Below are 10,794 nucleotides of genomic sequence, written 5' to 3' on the forward strand. Positions count from 1 at the left end.
AGACCCTAAAGATGCTTCTGGCTCACGGCTTTGGATTAGCTCAGCTCCGGCCATGTGGTCACAGGGGGAGTGAACCGGTGGGTGGAAGACCAGACCCTTCTCTTTGTAACTCATTCTGTAAATCTGCCCTCCCAATAAAAATAAATAAATCTCGAAAGCTGCTTAAATGGGCCCTGCATGGTAGCCTAGCTGCTGAAGTCCTAGCCTTGCACATGCAGGGATCCCACATGGGCGCCAGTTTGTGTCCCAGCAACCCCAACTTCAGATCTTCCATCTGCTGGTTCACTTTCCAAGTGGCTGCAACGGCCAGAGCTGAGCTGATCTGAAGCCAGGAGCTTCTTCTAGGTCTCCTATGTGGGTGCAGGGTCCCAAGGCTTTGAGCCATCCTCTACTGCCTTGTCAGGCCTCAAGCAAGGAGGTGAATGGGAAGCAGGACCGTCAGGACAGGAACAGGCACCCATATGGGATCCTAGCACGTGCAAGGCGAGGAGGACTTTAGCCACTAGGCTGTGGCACTACGTTGTACATTTTTTTAAAAACAGATATACAAACAAATAGCATCTTAAGCTACTATTCTACACCTTGATTTCTCCATTTCCATGACAGTATATGCAAACTGCCCTCCTGCCTTCTAAGAGTGAACAGTAATCCATTGTATTCCACCAACCACCTATTAAATATCACAAATGTTTTAAAGAACACCTTTTTCTATTTATATTAATATTCTTACACAATCTTAATAGCATATATTTGTGTCTGTACGTACAGATATATATGAAATAATATTTAATAGCCCATAATAAACATTTGAGCGTTTGAATTTTTACTGTACCAGATGTGCTTCAGTTTGATATGCATCATCTTGTTTGAGCCTGCATTTTGACAGAGTTGTACCAGTCATTGTTCAACATCCTGACCCCGTTCTATGAAGATTACTTAATTTTGTGTAAGATCACAAAGCATGAGAGTGGATGAGCTGGGACAAATATACGCCAGCGTGTAAGCAGATGTATGTGTTTAAAATGCTAACACTCACTATCACAGAAAAACAATTTCCATACTTTCCTGGCAGTCACAAGTTCTGCATATATCTGTGGATGCATGGAATTTCACTGAAAGGACATACCTGCTTGCTTTTAGCAAAGAAACTGAGTTATAAGGGCAAGAGTGGGAAGGAAGCCTCCAGTGTATGGTCTTCTGAATGGCTGATTTTAGTACAAGTACTCAAGAGCTTTTCAAACAGATAAATACAATATATTTGTAATTTCTAAAAATCCAGGCTGACATGATCAGAGATAAAATTGTCCTTTTTGTTTGCCACCAATTGGTTCCAATTTCTTACAAATATGACCCTACTATGTCTATGGCACTTGACACTGCCCAAGCTGCTGCTTGCTTCCATTCTGCTCGTCTCTGATATGACCCTATGGGGTGGCCAAAGCAACTCCCAACTGCCTCCTCATGTTACAAAGCCATGTCTATCTCCTTTCTAGTCCTCTTCTTCTTAACCAATGCTTTCTTCACCTTACATGCTCTTGGTCTATGCTCCACTTCCTAACCTGTCCAAAGGTCTCACCTGGTTTAACAGTGTGAAGTACAAAGGGTCTTGGATAGAATGCCTAACTGCCACTTATGGGATCTTAACTTGATTAAGGTACTTACCATTTGTGAATCAAAGTCATCCCATGTATCAAGCGAGACTTAATACTAACACCTTCTTCACAAAGCTGCCTTAAAAAATTATTTGTGAAGAATGCCCTGCAAACCACACAATCCTATTCAGTTGCTGCCAATGATTCTTGTCATACTGACATAGTAAGCACCTTCATACACAGTCAGACTCCACCTTCCCAAAGGTGCCCACGCTCAGTAGACACTCAGTAAATTTCAATAAATGTTTGGATGTTAAAAAAAAAAGAAAGAAAAATTAAAAAGACAGGCATTACAAAAAGACTGGTTGTCTGTGACCATGACTTGTATTCTACACATGCATGTGATGAAGAATTGAAACTCAACCTCATCACAGATTATTTTGTTCAATACAAATTTAGCACAGAAGTCTTAAATTATTAATGAAAATGATTTGAAATAAAGCACTATTCATTCCTAATCACAGTTCCTTGAAGGCACCCAAATGTTTACAGTGATGGCGAGCTGTCATATGAAAGTACCTCTCTAAAACAGACTAGTATCAGCTACAACACAAGACTATTTGTTATTACCCACGTTTAATATTTTTAAAATACTGCTTAAAAATGTAAAGAATATATTATCTAGACATACACAGAGAAAAATATTTACAATGAAGAATTTAATTCTAGTTATTCCTGTCCATTTTAAGCATTTTTTAAAATTTTTTATTTATTGGAACGTCAGATTTACAGAGAGGAGAGAACAGAAAGCTCTTCCATCTGCTGGTTCTCTCTCCAAGCGGCCGCCAACAACCAGAGCTGAGCTGATCTGAAGCCAGGAACCAGGAGCCTCTAACTGTTTTCCCACACGGGTGCAGGGTCCCAAGGCTTTGGGCTGTCCTCTACTGCTTTCTCAGGCCACAAGCAGAGAGCTGGGTTGGAAGCGGGGCCACTGGCATACAAACTGGTGCCCATATGGGATCCCAGCACGTACAAAGTCAGGATTTTAGCCACGAGGCTTATGGCACCAGGCCCTCTTGTCCATTTTTAAAAGTATCAGTTTCCTATTAAAAATAGGAAGGCATCACACTGTTTTAAGAACAATACTCAATAATCACATGTGGCTAATGGCTACCTACCATACTGCACAGTGTAAATAAGGAACATTTTTATCATCACCACAAGTTCTACTAGGCAGTGTTTCCTGGCCATTAGTCCTATATCCTCTTGTTAGAAACCTTGCATCTTTAAGGACTACATTGTTGAGTTGAACGAATGCTTCTAAAAATATTAAAGTGAATACAAACTATAGGGGATGTGGCCAAAACAGAAATTCCTATTAGTCAGCCAGGAGTGACACCTCAGATTAGATGTCTCTATCAAGCTCCCAGATGATGCCAAATCTGGTCCACAGATTCTTCCCTAAGTAGAAAGAAGCTATGTCTACCCTCTTTCCTTCCCTGTTGCTAGTAATTAACTCCAATCTTTCCACTTCATTCTTCAGCACATCACTCATAGTTCCTTTCTCCATTTCCACCTCTGGTGTCATCCATGGGCTATTTTGGGTGTTCACAAGGACAATCAAAGCAAAAAACCACCCAACCCCTCAGTTTCTTGACTTTCAGTGATGTCCTCTATCAACTGCTCAATTCCCATAATCATATCCAGTAAACCTAAAAACCACCAGAAATGGTTCTACTTCAGAAATCCCGACACACTTTGAACCACAAATGATTAAATTCCTTAAGTACTCTCTCATTGTTTTTGGATTTTACCAGGAGCTGCAGTATTTAGATTTTTTTTTTCTTTTTCTCCTTTCACTTTCTTCTCTATCTAGCTCAGATTTCTCTTTTGCAAATGTCCCAAAGTCATTAATTCCCTAACTTCTTTGCTGAACTCACTTGTCAAAATCCTAATTCTGAATTAGCCATGTAACCCCTTTCTCTAGGTTACATCCAGGATGGGCACTACGACATAAATTCATACTTGCCAATCTCAACCTAGTTTGGAAGCCTGACATTTCTTTAGGCAAACTTCTTTGCCAGTCCTCACAGCTATTCTTTCAAACCTCTTTTCTGCAATCTATAATCCTCACACTTTTCCCTAGGTTTCCTTGACAGAGAAAAGAAATCTGGGAACTGGTGCTGTGGCTTAAATGAGTGGTTAACCACTTAACTCAGTGGTTAAGCCACAGCCTACAGTGTCAGCACCCCAAATGCATGTCGGCTTGAGTACTGGCTCCAATTCCTATGCAGCTCCCTGCTAATGTGCCTGGGAAAGCAGCAGAAGAGGGCCCCTGTGCTCAGGCTCCTGTTACCCACATGGGAGGCCCAAAAGAATCTCCTGGCCTCCACATGGTCTAACCCTGGCCATTGTGGCAATCTGGGGAGTGAACCATCAGACAAAAGATTTTCCTGTCTTTCTTAGCTCTGCTTTCAAACAAATAAGTCTTTTAAACAACAGATCTGAGCTCCTTCTCTCCAAGTATAATGAAAATATCATTGGCCAATTATTTTGTGTGCTGAATCATCTTTCCTATACTTTCGAAATCCTAACTATAGGATCCTTTCTCACGGGAATTTATGTATCAACAAATTACTTGCCTCCCCATTTTAAAATGCCAACTCGGCAAAAGAGACTAATATGAAAAAGCTATGTACTGCATGATTCCAACTATGTGACATTCTAGAGAAAGTAAAACCATCAGTAGTTGCCCAGGTTTCAGGGTGGAGTGGGGGAGAGTAAGTGGAGCACAGGAAGTTTCCAGGGCAGTGAAACTATGGTCTATAATAACACAATGATGAATCCACGTCATTACACATGTCAAAATCCTTAGACTCCACCAAACCAAGAATGGACTCCAATGTAAACTATAGACTTCAAGTGATGATGATGTGTCAATATTGTTTCTTTGACTGTAATAAATGTACGACACTGGCGAGGGATGCCCATGGTGGGGAGGTTATATGCAGGTACTGGGGAGGAAGGTGACCAGATAGGAATTGTACTGGAACGCAGTACTTTCTGCTTAATTTTGCTGTAAACTTAAAATGTCTCTAAAAGTTAAGGTCCATTAATTAACAAAACCACCACCTTTAAAGCTCTTTTAAACTATTCCCCTGCTCTTCCACAGGGAAATACAGTAGGTTTATCTGTGTCACATTTGTCTAAGCCTCACTACTCATGTGCAAAGAGGTGTATTACTAACTGCCTCTACTGCTCCATCCAGGCCACAGAAAGGTAAGCTATTGTGTAAGCTCCATTGTTCCAAATCCTGTGGATGCTCTTTTGCAAAAGATTGATGGATTTGAAAGGCAGAGTTAGAAAGAGAGAGACATCAAACTTGCACCAGCTGGTTCACTCCCCAAATGGCCACAATGGCCAGAGCTGGGCTAGTCAGAAGCCAGGGGCCAGGAGCTACTCTCAGGTCTTCCATATGTGTGCAGAGGACCAAGGATTTGGGCCATCTTCTGTTGCTTCTCCCAGGCACATTAGCAGGAAGGTGGATCAGAAGTGGAGAAGCTGGGACTCAACCTGGCCCCTCTATGGTACATTGACACCACAGGAGGCAGCTTTACTACATCACAGTGCCAACTCCATGTGTGCTTCTGAATAGCACACCAAGTTGATAATTTTGTCCCTTCTGACTCTACTCTCTCCCTTCTCTTGGCTCCAAGACTAAATATGAACCTGGGTTTCCATCCTACCCATTCCTCCCCTCCACCTGTGTAGGACCATCCTTCTATACTTAGTTTTTACCTGCTGAAGTTCTTCAGCAGTCAGTCCTAGGCCATCTCCTATTTTGAATTGTTTCCTTACTATATTTTCCTCCTACTATCATACATTGCGGTATGCATCTCTTCTGCTGAATAAAAGATGGACTCCTAATGAAACTGCTAAATGTATCTTGAAAATAACGTGTTGGGCTTCCTACCATTGTCTATACCTATAATGTCACGATGCACTTAAACAGCAGAATCATGGACTTGTGGCTGCTGTTGAAGGACTATACTATTGTGACAATACAGGGGAAAACAGTGGGAGGGGGAAGAGGGATCTTATCACTTAAATCTTCAGGTGTTTGTCTTGGTGATTAAGATTCCAGTTAGAAGCCAGTGTTGTAGTGCAGCACTTTAAGCTGTCACTTGCAACACTGGCAACCTATGTCAAGAACTGGTTCATGACCCAGCTGCTCTGCTTCCAATTCAGCTCCCTGCTAATGCTCCTGTGAAGGCAGAAGACAGCCCAGGCTCATGGACCCCTGCCTCCCATATGGGAGACCTAGAAAGAGTTCTTGGCTCCTGGCTGTGGCCTGGCTGCTGTGCTCCTGCTACCCCCACTTCTCACTGCTTTCCTCTCTGTTTCCCCCTGTTACTCTGCCTTCCAAATAAACAAGAAATCTTTTCTTTAAAGATGTATTAATTTTTATTTGAAAGGCAGATTTATACAGAGAGGAGAAAGAAGATTTCTCATCTTCTGGTTCATTCCCCAAGTAGCTGTAAAGGCCAGTGATGAGGTGATCCGAAGTCAGGAGCCAGGAGCTTCTTCTAGGTCTCCTGAATGGGTGCAGAGGTCCAAGGACCTAAGCCATCCTCCACTGCTCTCCCAGGACATTAGCAGGGAGTGGGACTGGGAAGTAGAGCAGGCGGGACTAGAACCAGTGCCCATCACAGGTGGAGGATCTACCTGTTACATCAACACATAGGTCCCCAAATAATACTTTTTTTTAAGACAACAGTTAGGATGCTGTCATCTCGCAATGGTGATTCTGGGTTTGATACCAAGCTCCACCCCCTGACTACATGCAGACTTCGGGAGAGAGCTGTGATGACTCATGTGGTTGGGTCCTGTTAACCACATAGGACACCTGGTCTGACTTCCCACTGCTTGGCTTCATCACGCTGTTGCAAGTACGGATGTTCTCTTTCTCAAAGACATTTTTAACAACCACTCTCATATTTATTCACTTTTCATCCCCCTAGTTACAAAACTAGCTTAAGCTTACTATTGTTAATCAAACAGGGCTCCCACAACAGGCCATTCTCACCTACTTAAAACAGTCAATCCCATGTTATCCTCAGGATAATAGTCAAAACGTTCATCAATCTGACCCATGCATTTTCCCATTATTCTGTGCTGCTCTATTCACTTTTATTTTCATTTTTAAAATCAATTCCTTAAAAACATTCAAATACTTCTGGTCTCAGCCTTCCAAGATTTTGTTCTGCAACCCAAAGATTTAATTTAAAGCAAACTCTTCTAAGTTCCTTTCCAACATGACACCTTTTTGTTTGTTTGTTTGTTTTTGCATTCAATCCATTTATTACCAATTAACTGTGCAACTACTCACCTAATGTACATCTCTAAAATTATACTTCAAGGTATTTGGAGCAGATACCTATACTCCTAATTACCTAAAAGGCCCAGGCCACATGAATTTACCAGCTTGCATGTAACTCAGAAGAACCCGGTCTTCACTAGGCTGCCAGAACTGAATCAGAAATGCTTTACTGCACATTTCAAATAAGCTTATAGGCAGTCTACCTTGAGGTCATCATTACTAACTGGTAAATATATAGTTGAAGGACTCAGAATCTAATAATCTAATGATATAGTAATAATTTGAAATTTTATGGATGTAGCTAGATATCTTGAGTTGTAAAGAAAAAAAGAATTGGCTATAGAAATTTACAGTCCACTATTCTCTGGTGAGTTATAGGTATTAAATATTCAGTAATATTTAAGATGCAAAAATTAAATTATTATAACATGCAATTATTCTTAACTTTAATACTCCAAGACAGTTCTAGTTATATAAAACTAACATGACAGACTGAATTAAATAGTGTTTATTATAACCTGAAAGGCCATCCTGTGACATCCCATCCCTGTCACAAAACCACAGAGCAGAAATGCATTCTGCATCAGAACTAGCTTTGCTTCCGACAAAGCACTTACTATAAAATAATTTTGAGATAAATGCGATAAAAGCTAAAATTCAATAAATATAATATCTGTAATACTTTTACATTGCAAAATTATACTTTCAAAAGCAAGCATTAAGCACAGCACATAAGATGTGGCTTGAGACGGCTACACCTTCTGTCGGAATGCCTGGGGTTGCATCCTACTGTGCTTCTGACAGCAGGTGACGACCCGGTACTGGGGTCCCTGCCACCCATGTGCACTCCCAGACTGAGTTCAGGGCTTATTCTGTTGCTCTGATCCAGGCTCTAGCTGTTGCGGACACTGGGGGAGTAAACCAGCAGACAGAAGATATCTGTATATATCACTCTTTCTGCCTTTGAAATAGGAATTTTAATAATAAACCATACTTCATGTTCTACAATATGAGTACAAACATACTATGACTTGAACAATGACTTGAAAATCCAATGTTCTCCAGAAGTATACCGTGAACCCAGATTTCAAATACAGTGTCATAAATTTGAAGTAGTAGTAATACTGCCAGTTTCATTAAAATAAAAGTTGCCTTGTAAAGTACAAATTTAAATCTCTTTTTAATAGAACAAAAAAGTGGTCAAAATTGTTCTATGTACTTTCTACAGACTGCAGTGACCTTTGGCTACCACTAGGTGGTACTATCAGCTTCAGCAATCTAGGGAATAAAAATGCTAGTTGGCTACTAGTAATTAGTATATATTAATTGTGTTAAATATCTCAATTCCCTGGTCCCAAAAAGCTCATATACTTGTATGAATCAGATCAGGACTTTGAATTCTCACCTAACATATACAGCCAGTGTAATCTTACAGGATATTGAAAAATATACTTAAAATGTAATGAAAGGTAAGAAACAATCTTTCACAGATGGGTTTTTTATTCAGTTCTAGAACTGAAAAAACGTAAGAAATAAATACAAAGGCTTTTCAATCCCACAATATCACTTCAAAAATATTCCGTTATTATTTATCTGCTTTAAGTTAAATGTTAGTTCTTGCTAATAATATTTTTAACCAGTGCTTTGTTAAGATTAATCTGGATTCTACAGGGAAAGCAGTATTATTTTGTATTATAAAAGAGCAAGATATGAGGGACCCAAAATGATCACCAATTTGAATATGCTACCCATCATAACTGCGTGAATCTTAATAAAAGAAGTAATTTCCTGAAACAATAACGATCAAATAATTCTAATTCTAAGCAATGTATTATCGGATCTCTAATCTAAATAAAAGAATAGACCAAAGTGAGAACAAATACAAGTCATTTTGTATTGAAAGTTAAAATATCCAACTACCTGTAGGAAGAAACAAACTAGTTCAACCCAGGACTCTCCTACCCCCTTTAAAGGCTAAGCGCAACTTGGGCTAAGTACACAGAAATAAGACCACCCTGGGTCTCTACAGCTTCATGTGAAAACAAACTACTAAATAACTTGAAAAGCACTAGTCCCTCTTTATGAGAAGAGGATACATCCTAAGACCCCAGGGGCTGCCTGAAATCAGACAGTTCCTAACCCATAGCTACTGTTTTTCCTTTACACGCACACATAGCTCTGACAAAGTTTAATTTAAACATTAAGCATACTAAGATATTAACAATAACTAATAACAAAATAATGATAATAATAATGTAAACTAACAAGTTGCTTCAGATGCATGAACTATTTCTGGAATTTTCGATTTAGTATTTTCAGAACACAATTTACTAAAAGTAACACAAATTTCAGAAAATGAAACTGCAGATACAGGGTGGGACTACCGTACAAGATGAATGAGTGTTTAACAGAAAGACTATTACAAAGTCTATTAGTATTCCCAAGTTCACATTTCCTACAACTGACTGTAACAAGGATTCCAACTGTAACCATTACAGAAACACACTGCAACTAGGTTGTTCCTTCCTAAAGAGAAACGAAGTTTCAACACACATTTTACAAGAACTTTAGAGGAAGTTTTTTTTAAAACATTTTGACCTTTTCAGAAAAAAAAAATTCTGACCTTTTCCCACTATATTCATTAATTTATTCTAATGCTTTTCTGAAATGTCAATAGTTCTAGATACATTTAATGAGAAACGTTATGATAAAAATTAGTGTCATACAATTCACTCCTATTTTACTCAAAATTCTTCTCAAAACTGAAAAATGACTATTGTAGATATGACATACCTTCAGAGTTATGTGCAGTTTTCTTATGCTTTCGGCAATAAACCCTATTTATAAAAAAGGAAGATACAGAAAATTACCAAGTAAGCAGACAAAATTGAACTCAACTTTTGGTTGTTGATATCAGAAGTCACAATCGTGTAATGGTTTTATTTTCTGAAGACAGTGACAGAGAGCAAGAGAGACCACGAGGCACCTGTAATTCATTCCCTAATTGCCTCCCACAGCCAAATTTGGATCAGGCCACAGTCAAGAAGCCTGGAACTCAATCTGAGTCTCCCATCCGGGTGGCAAGGACCCAAGTACTCGAGCCATCAGCTACTGCCTCTCGGGGGAACATCAGCAGAATGCTGAGACTCACGGCAAGGCACTCTGATATGACACATAAGCATGCTAAGTGGTGGCAGTGTACCAGCGCTGCCCCTAAACTCATGTTACACAATAAGAAAAAGGAGCAGTATACTTCATCCTAGTCACAAGTTGCAGTAAAACATATCTTACCATTAAAATTCTTATATCAACTCTCTTCCACACCCACCACACGGACCCCAGCATGAGAGCATTAAACTCCTTATCTAAAACATTCTTTATGATGAGAATAAAATGCCTGAAATGGAAATTTGTTTTTACAAAAGCATAAAGGTATTACTGCTAAAAAAAAAAACCACTTAAGATATAGCAAATAATTACATATAAATTCCTTGCGAAGGTTTCTCTCGGATTTGAGCTTTATCGTGCAATGCACAATGGTAGTGGTATGTCCTGTGGCATGTTTTCACATCACAGCCAATTGTTGCTCCAGGACAATGGCACAAAGAACACATCTACAGAAAAACAACAAAACAGTATTAGCAGTATGTGATTTTGCTGAGGCCAAGGTATCAAGTTAGAGGCATATTATCTTTCTGTCAAGAGAAACAAACTGGTTATTGAAAATTCCGTGCTTAAGAATGTTACACTTTCTTAGAAACAGTTTGAATAAAATTCTTCTAAGGGTAGTTCTTCCTCATGCTAAATACTAACAAAAATCAA

The 10,794-nt window shown here is 39.4% G+C and overlaps 1 protein-coding gene across 3 annotated transcripts in view; it reads right to left on the reverse strand.

Annotated features, from left to right (window-relative positions):
• The window catches only part of PHF6 (PHD finger protein 6), a 50,892-nt gene that overhangs the window by 21,329 nt on the left and 18,769 nt on the right, over window positions 1-10,794 (reverse strand). For all 3 annotated transcript variants that reach the window (XM_040999462.1, XM_040999460.1, XM_040999461.1), the window contains 2 exons: window positions 10,453-10,586; window positions 9,766-9,809 (listed from right to left, as the gene is read on the reverse strand). In XM_040999462.1, coding sequence (XP_040855396.1) covers window positions 9,766-9,809; window positions 10,453-10,586 — 178 coding nt within the window. The remainder of the gene's footprint in view (window positions 1-9,765; window positions 9,810-10,452; window positions 10,587-10,794) is intronic.

Source organism: Ochotona curzoniae, unplaced genomic scaffold (assembly GCF_017591425.1).
Source record: "Ochotona curzoniae isolate NIBS_2020 unplaced genomic scaffold, NIBS_Ocur_1.0 scaffold_1852, whole genome shotgun sequence".
NCBI lineage: Eukaryota > Metazoa > Chordata > Mammalia > Lagomorpha > Ochotonidae > Ochotona > Ochotona curzoniae.